The sequence below is a fragment of the Pipistrellus kuhlii genome, unplaced genomic scaffold (assembly GCF_014108245.1).
Source record: "Pipistrellus kuhlii isolate mPipKuh1 unplaced genomic scaffold, mPipKuh1.p scaffold_m20_p_2, whole genome shotgun sequence".
NCBI classification, from domain to species: Eukaryota; Metazoa; Chordata; class Mammalia; order Chiroptera; family Vespertilionidae; genus Pipistrellus; species Pipistrellus kuhlii.
In genome coordinates, this window is record NW_023425515.1 from 47571185 (window position 1) to 47587946 (window position 16762).

General features: G+C 58.1%; 1 protein-coding gene across 23 annotated transcripts in view; it reads left to right on the forward strand.

Moving 5' to 3' along the window:
• The window catches only part of TNK2 (tyrosine kinase non receptor 2), a 51009-nt gene that overhangs the window by 23012 nt on the left and 11235 nt on the right, over nt 1-16762 (forward strand). For 21 of the 23 annotated variants that reach the window (XM_036445035.2, XM_036445037.2, XM_045583880.1 and 18 more), the window contains 8 exons: nt 5046-5226; nt 6836-6906; nt 8772-8993; nt 10456-10608; nt 11070-11347; nt 12992-13118; nt 13742-13888; nt 13976-14070. In XM_036445035.2, coding sequence (XP_036300928.1) covers nt 5064-5226; nt 6836-6906; nt 8772-8993; nt 10456-10608; nt 11070-11347; nt 12992-13118; nt 13742-13888; nt 13976-14070 — 1256 coding nt within the window. In that variant the 5' untranslated portion in view covers nt 5046-5063. Of the gene's footprint in view, nt 1-5043; nt 5227-6835; nt 6907-8771; nt 8994-10455; nt 10609-11069; nt 11348-12991; nt 13119-13741; nt 13889-13975; nt 14071-16762 lie in introns of those variants that run through there. The other 2 variants (XM_036445034.1, XM_045583879.1) reach the window with 2 other exon arrangements.

The window sequence follows — 16762 nt, forward strand, 5'->3', positions numbered from 1 at the left end:
TGAGTGGGGGGCTGGGGCCGGGCCAGCAGCACTTCGCCGAGGGGCAGGGAGCGGGACCGGGAGAGGCTGAGGGCCCCCTTCAGTGAGGGCTTGCCCGGGGGTCCGGGCCGAGCGGCTTCTCCCCTCTGGTGCCGGGAGAGTGTGCCTGGGAAACGTGCACGCTCAGCGGAGAGCTACACGTGTCCGACACAGGTGTGCGGGCTCGGGGCTCCGCGGGGGCCCAGGCCCACGGGGACAGCTGCAGCCGTGCTCCGTGCTTCACAAAGGAGCTTGGGCTGGAGGGGCAGGTAGGGGCGAGGAGGGGACTTGTCCAGGGACAGGACCGGGACCCTGCCTGCTATCTCCCCCCTGGGATCCCGGTGTCCTCGGCCTCCCCACACAGGGCCCCGTGCAGAGCGGCCCTGCTGCCTGGGGCTGGGGAGCCGGGAGGAGAGTGTCCAGCTGAGTCGGGAGATTTGTTAGCTGGTATTTCGGGGACAGGAACAGGTTGGGCTGTGCTTTTCAGGGGAGGGACCTCTGGGTGTGAGCTGTCCTCAGGAGTGGCTGCCTCCTGCCCCAGAGGAGGGTGGGCACGGGGACCTGGAGCCCTGGAGTGTGGGCACCGGGGAAGAGGAGGCGAGGGCCTGCAGACCCCTTGCCCCGGGCCGAGCCATGTTGGGGATGGGCTGACCGTGAAGGAGCCGGCCCCGCCCGCCGGCCAGGCCCTGGGAACTTTGCGAGGGCAGTGACGTCACGGTGCACCTTTGGGGTTTTCTTCTGGAAGGCAGTGGTGTCCCTCCCTCGTGAGCCCACACCCCCTTGTTTATAACAGATGGTTTTCTGAGGATGAGTTAATGCTGCTCAATGCTTGGCGCTGTGCCCAGCACATAGTGATGTAGTTGGGAGTGTTAGCTACTTTTATTGTTATTCTTGAAACTAATAGAAATATAACGTGCTGACCGTGCATGTGACAGCCAGTCAGTCCACAAATGTAGTGCCACCTGTGCTGTAAAAGAGAAATAAAAGGGAGGTAATCGCGCCACTTCGCGTAGTCCGCGTCAGCACGCTCTGACACAGTGAAGTAGAACCACCACGAAGCCCCTCTACGAGTGCTGACCGAGAGGGCTGTTTTGAAAGAGTGAGGAGGGGCTGCCTTCAGTGACATTTTTTTTTTTAAATAGGGAACCACTTTCGCTAAGCTCTGAACAAAGCAAAGGCCGGTTTTCCCTCAGTTTACACAGTACGCTAGTTCCATTCCAGAAAAAAATTCAGTATGTATCAAGACTGCAAAAATACTTCTTTGGCCAAAACCTGTTTGGCTCAGTGTATAGAGCATCGGCCTGCGGACTGAAGGGTCCCAGGTTTGATTCCAGTCAAGGGCCTGTACCTTGGTTGCGGGCACGTCCCCAGTGGGGCGTGTGCAGGAGGCAGCTCATTGATGTTTCTCTCTCATTGAGGTTTCTGACTTTCTATCCTTCTCCCTTCCTCTCTGTAAAAAAAGTCAATAAAATATATTTAAAAAAATACTTTTTTGTTCAATTGTAAAATGAAATTCAACTCTAGATTCAGATAATTACAAACACATTTTTTAAAAATATTTTTTTATTGATTTCAGAGAGAAAGGGGGAGAGAGATAGAAACATCAGCGATGAAAAGGAATCATTGATCGGCCGCCTCCTGCATGCCCCACACTGGGGATGTGCCCACAACCTGCGCATATGCCCTTGACTGGAATCGAACCTGGGACCTCTCAGTCTGCAGGCTGATACTCTATCCACTGAGCCAAACCGGGTAGGGCTACAAACAAATTTTTCACGTCCGTGAATTAAGTTGTATGGGATTTGGGACAGTGTGGGAAACACCCCTGTGCATTACAGGATAACTCCCATTCTTGTCTCCCCTAAAGACCACCAGTGGCCCCCCAACGTTGTGACAACCAGAAACGCCCTCTAGGGGGCTGTACAGCCTTTGTGAGAACCTTCTGGGTAACGGGTTACTTACAGCTTCCAGTTTGGAAACCCCCTGTGGCCCAGCCTCCTTGGCAGGAGAGCCAGCCAGGGTTTGAACTGAGGTCCTCTGGCTCCCATTTGTCACTCTCTGAGCCGCCCCGAGCTGCCTGGGAAAGCCTGAACCGCTGGCATTGGGTTGGCAGCACCTCTGGGAACTGTGGAGCAGGAGGCTGGTGCTGGGCCCAGGCTGGGAGCGGCTCTGAGAGCCAGCCTTTCTGTGCGACCTGTGATGAGAGCTGGGGGACAAGGCAACCTCTGAGTAGGGGAGGATGGGGTCTCGGGCAGCTGACCTTTCGCCTCTTGCCTTTTCCTCCCTGTTAAATAGCTCTGGGATTGAACGTGGCCAGGGGCTGGCCTGGCCAAGCTCTCAGCTCTGAGGTGTCTCACTTGGACAGGGATGGGCTTGGTGTCTGGTGGGTCAGGTTGCTTAGTTTTGAGGGTGCCCCTGGCCTTCCTCTGGGCCCAAGAAAGTGTAGGTCAGAGGTCACTCAATGGTGGAGCCTTGGCTGATTGTGGCCTGCAAACGCGTGTTGTTTGGCCAACATAAAGTATGTTGTGTGTGTGTGTGCGCGCGCGCGTAAGTGTGTGTTTCAATTAGTTGACATAGTTAAAAAGTCAGGAGATACCTGGCCAGTTTGGTTCTGTGGTCCTGGGTTTGATTCCAGTCAAGGGCACATACCTTGGTTGCAGGCTTGATCCCCCCTGGCCCTGGTCCGGGTGCATGCGGGAGGCAACCAATTGATGTGTCTTTCTCACATCGATGTTTCTCTTTCTCTGTCTCTCTCCCTTCCTTCCACTCTCTAAAAATCAGTGGAAAATATCCTCTGGTGAGGATTAACAACAAAAAAGTCTGGAGAAAGATGTTAAGTGAAAAGGAACAGAATGAAGTAGGAACAGTATTTGTGTGTGTGTGTGTGTGTGTGTGTGTGTGTGTGGCCGGGGGGTGCGGGGGTGAGTGGAGAGACAAAGTCTGGAAGCCCTGGCTGGTTTGGCTCTGTGGTTAGTGTCAGCCCTTGGACCGAAGGGTCACAGATTCAATTCCCATTCAAGGCCGCCTACCTGGGATGCGGGTTTGATCCCTGGCCCTGGTCGGAGTGGGTTGGGTCGTGAATGGGAGGCAACCAGTGGATGTTGTTCTTTCTCTGTCTCTCTCCCACTTCGCTTCCTTCCACTCTCTAAAAAAATAAATGGGAAAAATACCCTTTGGTGAGGATTAAAAAAAATAAAATTAAAAGCTTTAGAAGAAAGCTCCTCTTCAAAAAACAAAACAAGCCCTGACCGGTTTGGCTCGGTGGATGGAGTGGCGGCCTGCGGACTCAAGGGTCCCAGGTTTGATTCCAGTCAGGGGTGTGCAGGAAGCAGCTGATGGAAGTTTCTCTCTCATCAATGTTTCTAGCTCTCTCCCTCTCCCTTCCTCTCTGTAGAAACATCAATAAAATATATTATTTAAAAGTCTGGAAAGATCTGCAAAGTAGTTGATGGCATCTGGCTTTGGGGAAGGAAGCTAGGTATCTGTGCAGTAGAGGAGAGAATGAGACTTTATGGCTCCTGTGTGCCTTTTGAATATTTTACCATGTGATTATATTACCTTTAAAAAAAAAAAACTATGGCAAGACTAGAGGCCCGATGCATGAAATTCGTGCAAGAGCAGGCCTTCCTTCCCCCAGCAGCTGGCACCGGCTGCCCTTTGGCACCTGGGACCCGGGCTTCCCTCACAGCCCCGGCTTCGTCTGGAAGGACGTCAGGAAGAACAGCATATTGTGCTTTTATTATTATAGATTTCACATATAGATTTAGGTAGCTAGTACTTCTTTTTTTTTTTTTTTTAATATATTTTATTGATTTTTTACAGAGAGGAGGAGAGAGGGATAGAGAGCTAGAAACGTCGGTCAGCTGCCTCTTGCACACCCCCCACCGGGGACGTGTCCGCAACCAATGTACATGCCCCTGACCGGAATCGAACCTGGGACCTTTCAGTCCTCAGACCGACGCTCTACCACTGAGCCAAACCGGTTTCGGCGGTAGCTAGTACTTCTTGAAAACATTGGTAAATTTTGGCAACACTGGGCCACAGTCTGTTGTGATAGCCATTGACAGGAGCTGGATCTGAAAGCGCCCCCCTCCCCCCCCCCCCCCCCCCCCCCCCCCCCCCGGCCCTTGCCTGTCCCTCTGTCCCCCACTTGTTGTGGTCCTGGAGGCACTTGCGGGGAGGGCTTTGGGTTGGGGGAGAGGCTCTGCTGTATCAAGCATTGGGAGGACTCCCCTAGTCCTGAGTCCTTTCTGTGTGTCCATCAGGTCTGAAAACCAACCCATGATGTGTCTCAAGGGACCCTGTCACCTCCAGTTTTTTTTTTTAGTGAAACTTTACGATTAAGAATGTGTTATTTCCCCCTGGAGACACAAATCATTTTCATCACATTCTCCAAGGGTTTGTGGCCCCAGGAGAGCTTGAGCTGACAGGGAACCTGAGAACACAGAGGTTGATCTCAGGTCACCGAGCCACAGATTTTGTAAGACCCTGACTCCGGCGCCTGGGCTGTATCCCAACTGTCCTAATTCTACCCTTGCTGCTGGCAAGAAAGGAGCAAGGGGGTATCTGCTGTTCTGTACAGCTGTTTTGAGGAGCAGGAAGGTGATTTTAATCTATCCTGGAAGTAGCGTAGTAGGATGTGGGTGAGCCCAGGGCTCTCGGGCAGGGTCCCCTTTTACCTCCCTGTATCCCCAGTTCCTGAATTCATTCTAATAATAATAATAATAATAATAATATTTTAAAAAATTATTTATTAATTTTAATATATTTCTCTTTTCATGGCTGTCTTTTAAAGATGTTCTATATTGATTTAGGAAGGGAGAGGAGAGAGAGAGAGAGAGAGAGAAACATCCATGATGAGAATCATTGATTGGCTGCCTCCTGCACAACCCACACTGGGGATCTGAGCCTGCCATCCAGGCATGTGCCCTGACTGGGAATGGGACCACGACCTCCTGGTTCATAGGTCGATGCTCAGCCACAGAGCCACGTCGGCCAGGCCCTGATTCACTCTTTCCTCCCCGCAGCGGCTGGGCAGCAGCAGCATGCAGCCCGAGGAGGGCACGGGCTGGCTGCTGGAGCTGCTGTCCGAGGTGCAGCTGCAGCAGTACTTCCTGCGGCTGCGCGACGACCTCAACGTGACCCGCCTGTCCCACTTCGAGTACGTCAAGAATGAGGACCTGGAGAAGATCGGCATGGGCCGGCCCGGTAGGTGGGCCGGGGGCCGCGCTCGCCGTCTCCCCCGACCCTGGCCTCTGTCCTCGGGATCACCGCGCACCGGGAAGGTCCTCCCCGCTTCGCTGCACGGGGTGGCCTCGCTGAGCACCCTCCTGCCCGCCCAGGAGCCCCGGGTGGGCTGGGGGGGCCGCACACAGTCCGTGCAGGAGGACAGCCTGCACTTGCCCAGGTGAAGGGGACTCTGAGGAGTCTTCCTTACAGCTCTGGCTGCTCCGCACTCCCTCCCGCCCCTGTGGTTTGTTCAGACAGTCGTAGGATGTAGTTCTCCCATCATCTTCTCCTCCTTGGTGCCTGTAGAATTGAGTCTGTTCTATTCACCACTTTGAACACCACGGTTCAGTATCCACAGATTTGTATGAAGAAGAGAAGGTTAAAAACCCTCAGATGGTTTGCTGATTTTTCTCTAGATCTGTCTTGCTTTCTCTGTCTCTCTCACCAAGATCTGCTCCATCTGGACGTGTTGATCCTAAAAGTAGTGGTTGCAGCACATAGAACGCATGGTGCTCCTTACAGAACGTAGACACTTATGTGTGCATTCAACTTAAAGTAGCTACCCATGTTTCCCCGAAAATAAGACATCCTCTGAAAATAAGACCTAACTTACAGGTTCCCTTCTGAGTGAAATATAAGGCATCCCCCCGAAAATAAGGCCCTCCTAGGCTAAACATGAGAGATTTGGTCCACTGATTCTGAAAGAAATGGAGTCACAAGAAATTCACCAGGAAATTCAGGAATTGGATTGTTATGATGATGTTCCAGAGCACATGTGTCAAACACAAGGCCCGCGGGCCAAATTCGTCCCGCCAGGCCTTGCAGTGTGGCCCGCACCGCGCTGTCATCACTGCACTCCGCTGTGTTTCCATCACAATGACAGTTTATGACTGTTCAGTAAACCATTCAGCCCGCGATTTAGGCTGGATTTTAGATTTTGGCCCCTTCTCTGATTGAGTTCGACACCCCTATTCCAGAAGATGATGACATGATTGTCATTGAATAAATGAGTAAATTCTTGATACTGTAGGATTCACAGTTTGTCTGGTTTGTGTTGACAGGTAATAAATTTCCTTTATTTTCATTTAACAATAAATGTGTACCGTATTCTTCTTCATGGAAAAATAAGACATCCCCTGAAAATAAGACCTAGCGCCTCTTTGGGAGCAAAAATTAGTATAAGACACTGTTTTATTTTCGGAAACAGAATAAATAGGTAATAGTGTGCTGAATTAGACATCGACTCCTGCCACTTTTGGCCTGGGTAGTTGGTATCTGATGCCAGTCACATAATAACATTTTATGGGAGAAAAAAACTCAAAATTGGGGAAAATTCTATTAGTACCTTGATTTCCTTTGCTCTCGAAAATTGGAACAGAGAACTACTGCTCAGTGTTGGTGGTTCAGTACCTCCATCCGATTCAAAAGCCACTGCCTAGAAACGGAATGCAGGGCCGCCTGACGACTGCAGCCCCTGGCTGGCTGGGATGGTTTGCTTCCTTGGTTTCGCTGTGCTGGGCAGGATCACCACGGGAGGCAGAGGGGGGCCTGAGCCTTACCAACATGGGGTCCCCTGTCCCCCCTGCAGGCCAGCGGCGGCTGTGGGAGGCTGTGAAGAGGAGGAAGGCCATGTGCAAGCGCAAGTCCTGGATGAGCAAGGTGGGTGGCGAGGCGTGAGGGGGCTGGGCAGCCTCCTGGGCCCCGCTCTGAGGTCCGTCCCGGGAACCGTCCCCCTCTCCTGGGCTGGACAGCCTCGCACTTTGTACAGACGGCCCGCCTCCGGGATCTTATCGGGCCGGCACTTGTGGAGCTGCCGGCTAAGTGTCTGTCTCCGCGAGGACGGCACGTGAGCCGCCTGTGGCTGCCGTGGCTGCACATCCGCTCCCGGAGCGGCACCCGCTGACAAGCACACCGGGACCCGGGCCCTCGTTCTGCCTGAGCGTCGGGGCTGGTGTCAGGCCTGGGGTCGTGCGGACTGACCGGGGGCACCTTCGCTTCCCTCTTCCCCACTCTCCTTCGCCGGTGGAGGGTTCCTCTGGTCACTTGGCCTTGCCGGCAGCTTCTCCCCCCGCAGGCTCCCCCCCCCCCCCCCCTCCCCCCCCCCCCCCCCCCCCCCCCCCCCCCGTCCTCATTTGGGTCTGTGGAGTGGTGAGTCCCCGGGCTGACTCAGTGGAACGCTGCCCATTGTCTGGAAGACAATGAGGGAGGAAGTGAACCAGCCAGGGCCTTCCCTCCCCACTGCTGGCCTCGGGCTGGGGCTGGGCGGGGGGCCGGCCGGGCAGCGCAGTGGGGCCGGATTGGACGGCAGAGGTTTCCTGGCTGCGATCTGGCCAAGGGGCCGTCTCTTGGGATCCTGTGGCCTTTTCTGGGGACACTGTCCTGGTCCCTTGCCCAGGTTTTGGGGAAGAAGGAGCATGTGGGGCCGGTGAAGGCAGGAGGGAGAAGCCATGCTGTGTGCCAGGTTTCCGGGGTCTTGGATCTGCCGTGGGCTCGCAGGAGGCTCTGGGGCCGGTCATTGAACCGCTCTGGACTCAAGGCGGGAGGCCTGTCTTCAGGGAGACGGTGCTGCCTGCTGCCCTTGGCCAGCTCCCCTCCCCTCCCCGGCCGTGTGCACAGTTCTGTCAGCTGAACATGGTCTGCGAGCATCAGGGCTTCCAGTTACTGGGAGGAGGACAGAGCAGCAGCCAGAAGAGGCTCTCGGGCTGGAGCCTGTCCATACAGATAAGGCTCTTCCAGGTTTGGGGGCAGGGGCCCAGCTGGGCAGACTCTGCCGCCTGAAGCCAAGGCTTTGTAGGGGTGGCCAGATCCACCTGACAGGCCAGCCCTGACACTCAGGGCCTCCTTCCTCCTGTCCGCTGACCTTTGTCCTCTTCCCGTCCAGCCTGGGCTGCAGAGTTCTTTCCCGTCTTCCTTCTCTCTCAGCCCTCGCTCCAGGCGCCCCTCCAGAAGCCCAGCTGTCTTCCCAGGCCCTTCCCCGGCAAGGCCTTGCTCCATCTGCACCCCACACACACTCACAGTCTAACCTCAGGCTCAAATTATCCTCCGAGCTGGCAGGAAGAAGGGCAGCCGGCTCCCCGGGGAGGGTGGAGACAGACAGCACCAAATGGGCAGCCCGGAGAGGGGCCAAGGCTAAAAACGGACAGAGAGGTGTTTGTGGCAGGCCCCTGAGGCTCCTGCCCATCTGCTCCGGTTCGGGCCGGGCGTCTCTTCTGGGCAGGAGGAGGTGCAGACAGGGACGGATGGGGTAGAAGGTGGTGCCTAGAGGAGCTTTGGGCTGCCCCAGGCCCCCCAGCTGGGTGTGGGGCCACCGTCGCCACCAGCTACATGCCCGTCTGTCCATTTCTGCCACACACACCCCCCGAGGCCGCACTGCAGCTCTGGGTTCCTATCTTGGGGGTGTGGCCAGAGGGCGCCTGGACCCGCCGTGTGGCAAAGCCAGGACCCATCTGGAGGCGGGCTGAGGGCCGGCTGGGACGGGACGGTGGCCTCAGGGTTCCCTCTGGCCTCTGGCCGCCCTCACACAGGTGTTCAGTGGAAAGCGGCTGGAGGCCGAGTTCCCCCCTCAGCACGCGCAGAGCGCCTTCCCGAAGGCCTCGCCCGCCCCCGGGGGCCCGGCGGGGGAGGGGCCGCTGCAGAGCCTCACCTGCCTCATCGGGGAGAAGGACCTGCGCCTCCTGGAGAAGCTCGGGGACGGCTCCTTCGGCGTGGTGCGCAGGGGCGAGTGGGACGCCCCCTCGGGGAAGACGGTGAGCGGCCGGGGTCCTGTGGGTGCAGCGAGGAGACAGGCCCCCCGGGGGCCGGCAGACACCCCTCTCTGCCCTCCACGGGGCTGGCCCCTCGGCCGGGATGCGGAGGGGGTGGGGGTGGGTCGTAGAAGTTCGTGCCCTGGATTCTGCTACCCTCAGGTTTACCCAGACACAGGCAGCTGCTGCTTTTTAAAGCTACACAGATAACTTATCATAAAAGTTTGGAAACCGTTTTAATTATTTTTATTGATTTAATATATTTTTAAATATATTTAATATATATTTAAATTTAATATATTTTTATTGATTTTGTACAGAAAGGAAGGGAGAGAGATAGAGAGCTAGAAACATCGATGAGAGAGAGTCATCGATCAGCTGCCTCTTGCACACCCCCTATCGGGGATATGCCTGCAACCAAGGTACATGCCCTTGACCGGAATCGAACCCGGGACCCTTCAGTCCCCAAGCCGACGCTCTATCCATTGAGCCAAACCGGTCTCGGCTGGAAACGGCTTTAAAAACAAGGGGTAAATTGTTGTACTTTCGTCCGTCAGGAAGCAGCATTTCTGCCTCTCTCCCCTTCTCCCCCTCAGGTATTTTGTCGAATTTAGTTAAGATGCAAATTTTAAATACAACTTCTGAAGTCTTGCCCTTTCTCTTGGTATTTTATTTAAAGTTCCCCCACACCCCCAGAGGGATCAATAGCATGTACATAATAAAGTGTGCAGCTCCTGAGTGCCCAGCTCAGTGCACACACACAGGGAACCACGCCCAGGTCCTGGTATCGGGCATTTCCCACCGCCAGGGCCTCCCTCCTGCCTCTGTGCCAAGTGTCTCCTTCCTCCGGGGAAGGCTAGTGTTCTGACTTCTGTCACCATACATTAGTGGTTTGGTATTATTACATTGAAAGCATTTTTCTCCTACACCAAAACCACTTTTCATGTTTGTTTTTTTAAAAATATATTTTATTGATTTTTTTTTTTTTTTTACAGAGAGGAAGGGAGAGAGGTAGAGAGAAACATCGATGAGAGAGAATCATCAATCAGCTGCCTCTTGCACACCCCCTACTGGAGATGTGCCCACAACCAAGGTACATGCCTTTGACCAAAATCGAACCCAGGACCTTCCAGTCCGCAGGCCGACACTCTATCCACTGAGCCAAACCGGTTTCGGCAACTTTTCCTGTTTTATAACATTTTAATGTCCTATCGTCACCCTGGTCATCTTTACCAAACGGTCGCTGTGTAATCTGGGCATTCCCTCAGGCCCGGGAGGCCCGGAGAGTGGCCCGGGGGCTCAGCCAGCGGCCCTTCCCCGGCCGGGCCGGGGCACCTGTGACACACTCACCCGCCCAGAGGAGCAGATCTGAAGCCAGGCTGTCAGCTGGAGGGAGGAGCGGGCTGGCTCGGCAGGCTGGGGCCCGGGGCCTGTCCTGACTCCGTGCCATCTCCACGCTGGGCAGGTGAGCGTGGCCGTGAAGTGCCTGAAGCCGGACGTGCTGAGCCAGCCCGAGGCCCTGGACGACTTCATCCGGGAAGTCAACGCCATGCACTCGCTGGACCACCGAAACCTCATCCGCCTCTACGGGGTGGTGCTCACGCCACCCATGAAGATGGTGAGTGGGCTGTGGTCTCCGGGCCCCGGGCCCGCCCCGTCTCCTGCCTGTGCTGTGGTGACTCCCATCCTGACAAAGGCCAGAGATCCCCCGGCATCCTGATGTGGTCCCCCCAGACCCTGCTGTGGCAGAGGGGCTCACAGGGGCCCAGCCCGGGACCGACCGTGTCCTCCGGCGCCCATGTCCACGCTGCATGCTGCGTTCCTTGGCAGAGTCACACCCATGGGAGGAGCGGGTCCAGAGTGTAATCTTGGGGGTTTCTAACGTGAGCCTGTTCGGGTGGCTCCTCTGGGCCTCCGTTTCCCACCCTGCCTGGAGACAGAGGCGGGGAAGCTGTAGGACGCCTAGAGGTCCGCCGAGGCCAGGCGGGGAAGGAGCGCCGAGCGCGGGTGGCTCTGGCGGGACGCTGAGGGCGGGCGGGCTCAGCCACGCGTGCTCCTCCCGCCTCCTCCGTGGCCTAGGTGACCGAGCTGGCGCCTCTGGGATCGCTGTTGGACCGGCTTCGCAAGCACCAGGGCCACTTCCTCCTGGGGACGCTGAGCCGCTACGCCGTGCAGGTGGCCGAGGGCATGGGCTACCTGGAGTCCAAGCGCTTCATCCACCGCGACCTGGCCGCCCGCAACCTGCTGCTGGCCGCCCGCGACCTGGTCAAGATCGGGGACTTCGGGCTGATGCGGGCGCTGCCCCAGAACGACGACCACTACGTCATGCAGGAGCACCGCAAGGTGCCCTTCGCCTGGTGAGGGGCAGGCGCTGCCGGCTCCAGAGCCCGGGCCCGCCCGTCCCACCCCGGTGCCCGCACACCGAGGCTCAGAGCATCCGGGTCCCACAGCAGCCCTGGTCTCTTCTGGGCCCGGGCTGTCCCTGTGTGCATTTCATTCATTCAGTCATTCACTCAGGAGTTTTCATGTGCCGGGCACTGAGACTCAGGGATAAGACTCTGCAGAACTCGGTATTAGTAAGCTCCTAAAATATCAGAAGTTAGCCAGACAAAGATGGGTTGCTAAGCCTGTTCCAGGCAGAGCTAGTGGAAGGCAGGGCCAGTCCAGCCTAGACTTTGTCCTCCGTGAGCAGCGATGTTCACCGCGGCCCCGCCCTGACCCCTGTGTGAGCCAGGCCCGTGCTGAGACCAGTGGGGCCCTCTGGGGTCACCGGCACCCCAGGGAGCTCAGTCTCCCTGCTTTGAGGTGGACGGGATCGGTCTAGTTCGCTGGCCGAAAACCCTCCTCATCCAGGATGTACAGTCACCCTGCTTAGTAATGGACTCCATGCCTAAGGGATCATGCATCCTAGGCTGGGCCTATTGTCCTGGAGTAATGGATAGCACCCCCTTTCGTACCCAAGCATCCTGGTTTGAGTGGTTATTATAAAGTCACCTATTTAAAAAAAAATAAATATTTTATTGTTTTTTTTACAGAGAGGAAGGGAGAGGAAGAGAGGCTTAGAAACATCGATGAGAAAGAATCATCGATCAGCTGCCTCCTGCACACCCCCTACTAGCGATGTGCCTGCAACCAAGGTACATGCCCTTGACCGGAATCAAACCTGGGACCCTTCAGTCCGCAGGCCGACGCTCTATCCACTGAGCCAAACCGGTCAGGGCGAGGTCACCTGCTGTTATGCAGCCCCCTTGGATCAGCTCTGTGAAGTGAGCAGATGATTGTTATTGCTCCCATTTCACAGATGAGGAATAGGAGGCTCGGAGTGACCTTCTCTGGCTCCCCCCGCTTTGGGTGGCAGGGCCAGCTCTCCAGTCCCGTGAGCCATCCTTTGATTCTTCATCCAGAGCGGCTTCCCCCTCGCTCGGCGCCTCGGCGCTGCTGGGATTCCCCGCGCCAGCCTCGCCGCCGCCGTGGTGTCTGTCCTCCTCGGCCAGAGGGCGTCCCAGGGAGCGCGTGGGGCGTTTGTGTGAAGCTGGGGTGACCGTGTTCACCCATCTGCTCTTCCCCAGGCCCCGGCCAGATTTCCCGCCCACACCTTCCTGCTGAAATGACCCAAAGGCTAGGATCCTGCCCCAGATCTGGAAACTGTCATCCTCCCACCACAATTACAAAACAGCCCGAGCTCTGCCTCCTCCCTCTGCTCCTCCTGGAGCCTCTGGCTGTCTTCCTGTCCCCGCTTTCCTGGCCTGGCGGCTTCACCCTCGTCCCGCTGTGGGCCGCCTGTGGGTACCAGACCTGAGCGTTCCTTATGTTCTGTAAGTCTGTGTGTCCCACCGTCAGGACGCCCCGCCCTGCCTCCTCATGCCACGTCCCCGGTACCTGCCGCGGAGCCTGGTACCTGGGGCCGCACCGTATTGGTTGAGGGAGCCTTTCGTACCCGCTGGGGCTGATGAGGGTGGGGGTGCTCGGAGAGGCCTCTGTCTGACCCCTGCCTTTGCCAGGTGTGCCCCGGAGAGCCTGAAGACCCGCACCTTCTCCCACGCCAGCGACACCTGGATGTTCGGGGTGACCCTGTGGGAGATGTTCACCTACGGCCAGGAGCCCTGGATTGGCCTCAATGGCAGTCAGGTGAGGGAGGCGCTGGGGATGTGCCCCCTGCAGGGTGGGGAGGGGGTTGGTGTGATTCCTGGCCCCCCACCTGGCCCTGTGAGAACTGGCTCTTACCCGCTGGAGTCCTGGCCCCCAGGCTCCGTGTCCGTGTGACCTCTCGGAACGCTGAGCCAAGAGAAGGGCCCCCAGAGATCCAGAGAGGGACCGGTGGGGCTGGCTTGCCTCCATTCCTAGTCCTTGCCACAGCCACCTGTTCAGCCCCACCTGGAGCCAAAACCGGTTTGGCTCAGCGGTAGAGCGTCGGTCTGCGGATTGAAGGGTCCCAGGTTCGATTCCGGTCAGGGGCATGCACGTTGGTTGCGGGCACATCCCTGGTAGGGGGTGTGCAAGAGGCAGCTGGTCGATGTTTCTCTCTCATCGATGTTTCTAGCTCTCTATCCCTCTCCCTTCCTCTCTGTAAAAAATCAGTAAAAATATATTTTAAAAAAAAGTGAGACCTGGGGATAGACTCTGCCCCCACAGGACCTGCTCTGGGGTGTGGGCACGGCAGCCCAAAGCTCCCGTTGTTCGGGGCCCGGGGGAGGGTGGGAAGTTGAAGAGCGGGGCGCCGTGCCTGTACTCAGGCGGCGCCCCCTCTCCAGATCCTGCACAAGATCGACAAGGAGGGGGAGCGCCTCCCCCGGCCCGAGGACTGCCCCCAGGACATCTACAACGTCATGGCGCAGTGCTGGGCCCACAAGCCCGAGGACCGGCCCTCCTTCGTGGCCCTGCGGGACTTCCTGCTGGAGGTGAGGGCGGGTGCCCGCGGGGCGGGGTACGGAGCAGGGGCGCAGGGGCCAGTCCCAGCGTGGGGAGTGACCGGTCTCTGCCCTCAGGCCCAGCCCACCGACATGCGGGCCCTGCAGGACTTCGAGGAGCCAGACAAGCTGCACATCCAGATGAACGACGTCATCACCGTCATCGAGGGGAGGTAGGAGCCTGGGCTGCACCCGCACCTGCTCCGCCGTGAAGCGTGCGGGGCGGAGGTCCTGCTGGCCAGGAGGTCCTCCAAGACCCTGCCTCCATGGTCCTCCCGGCCATGCGCAGGCCGTGGGAGGCTGGAGCGGTGCCGCGGCTGGGAGGCAGGGCTGGGGCTGCCTCTGAGTGCTGGGGGCTGGGTCTGCAGGTGCACCGCTCAGAGGGGTTTTCGCTGCGAAGTCCGCCTCCGGCACCCTCTTCTCACTCGCTCCAGCCTTGGCTGTGTGGGTCAGGGCCACGCCGGGAGACTCCGGAATTCCTAAACGTCCCTCCTCTAATCCTCCCCTTCCCTACCCACCCCCTCCCAGGGGAAGGACTCTTTCATGTTTTTTTTAAATTTTATTTTATTTAAAATATATTTTATTGATTTTTTTTTACAGAGAGGAAGGGAGAGGGATAGAGAGTTAGAAACATCAACGAGAGAGAAACATCAATCAGCTGCCACTTGCACACCCCCCACTGGGGATGTGCCCCCAACCAAGCTACATGCCCTTGACCGGAATCGAACCTGGGATCTTTCAGTCCGCAGACCAACGCTTTATCCACTGAGCCAAACCGGTTTCGGCTCGTGTTTTGTTGTTTGTTTTTTTGTTTTTTTAAATTCTCACCCAAGGAATATGTTCATTGATTTTGGAGAGAGAGGAATATATTTATAGAGAGAAACATCAATGTGAGAGGAAAACATCGAATCATTGCCTTCCATACCTGCCCCGACTGGGGATCAATCCTACAATGTAGGTATGTGCCATGGCCAAAATCAAACCTTCTTGGTGTATGGGATGATGCTCCAACCAGCTGAGCCACCCAGGTAGGGCGCGACAGGACTCCTAACTACACAACGGCGTGCATTTCAGAACCCCAAGGCCGCCCCACGCCATCCTAACAGCCTCCCCCTCCCACTGAGCCCCACTGCTGCCCCCAGGGCTCCCTCCGTCCTCTGCTGGGCCCTCACCCTGGCCCCTGTGCCCAGGCGCCCCGCTCAGGGCCTCTGCTCCTGAGCCTCCGTCCCCGTCACTCCTGGCAGCGAGCCTCCCTGCCTGTGAGCAGGCAGCATCTTCTGAGTCACACCCGACCAGCAGCCCCACCCACCGCTCACCCCATCCTCTGTTATCTGAGCCTCGGGGCGTCTGAGGGCCAGGCTGGGGCAGGGCAGGAGTGGAGGTACCTTTGGAGGAGGTGGTGGGCATGGAGGGCCGGGAGGGAGGGAGGGAGGGAGGGAGGGAGGGAGGGAGGGAGGGAGGGAGGGAGGGAGGGAGGGAGGGAGGGGGGGAGGGAGGGAGGGAGGGAGGGAGGGAGGGAGGGAGGGAGAAAGAGGGGATGCCCGGTGGTCCCAGCTCCCCTGATTCAGGCAGGCAGGGATGGGGGCAGAGCTGTTTCCCCTCAGGCGTGGGGCGCCGGGGCCTGTGACTGAGCCTTGTGCCACGTGGGGGTGGGTGGCAGGGCAGGGCCTGGGCTGAGTCAGTGATGGAGCTGGTGCTGGGCCCCAGGCTGGGTGTGGGGGCGGGGCCTGCACCTCCTCTGTGGCCCGTCGCCTTGGGCACAGCGTCTGGGAACAGGTATTAACACCGCGTGCTGGTGGCCGTGGAGGGAAGCAGAGAGCTTCTAGGATAGAGGCCTGAGGGACAGGAAGGAGCCCAGTCTGTGGTGCGGAGCGGAGGAGCCAGGAGAGGGACCACAGGCCTGGCCTTTCGGGGAACGTTCTGGAAGTAGGAAGATGGGGGTGAGGGCCCCTCCGGAGGTCCATGGCAGCTCGCAAAGCCAGAAGTCTGGGCCTCCCGCCATTCCCACCTCCGGGAACCCAGGACCCTGCCCCCCTGTGCCCTGCAGTCCCCAAGCCCTCACTTGCCCCGTCCCTGCCCTCCGTGTGGTTCTGTGTGCCAGGCCCAGTGTTCCTCAGGGGTGACTCAGAAGCTCCTTGTGTTTCTAAGGCGTGTGTCTCTTTGGCTGGCACCCGGCTCACCTCTGGAGCAAGGGAGGGGAGGGGAGAGGAGGGGAGGAAGGAGGGGACCGCCCCTCCCAGGAGGCGGCCGCTGTGGGCATGCCCTGCCCTGTCTTCCGTCACAGACTCCCCGCCGCCTGCCAGTGTGGGCTCCCGGGCGCTCCCTCCAGGGCCCGCGATGTGGAGCTTCTCGGAGGTGGGAGGTGAGGGGCGGGAGGCCGGGACCGCGGGGGCTGTGGGGTGGGCCTGTGTGTCAGCGGTACCAGCGCCTCCGCTCCGCCCCCTCGTCTGTCAGTGCCCGGGTCTCCGCTGGGCTGTCTGTCTCCGTGGACCCGGGCGGATGGAGCGCTCTGCTCTGTGTGTCCCTTTGGGCCTGTGTGTGTACGTGGGGGCCGCTGGCTGTTTCTCTGCCTCCCCTGAGCCCGGCTCTCGGCTCTCCCTATCGGGCCTCTCCTGTCCGGGTTGAATGAGTCTGCCAGACGCTACCTCCAGGATTTGTTTCCTCGTCCCGAGCCTGGGGACGCCCTTGTCCTCGGCTCTGATTCTGTATGTGGGTTCAGTGCTGCTCGGGGTCCCGGGCAGCAGGCAGAGGGACACTCGATGCTGTGTGAGCCACGCTTGGGGGCTTGGTCTAGATTGGGCAGGCGGTGCCTGTTCCTTTTCGGGGGTCTCGTTTGGAGGCTGGGGTGGCTGGTGGCACTTTTCT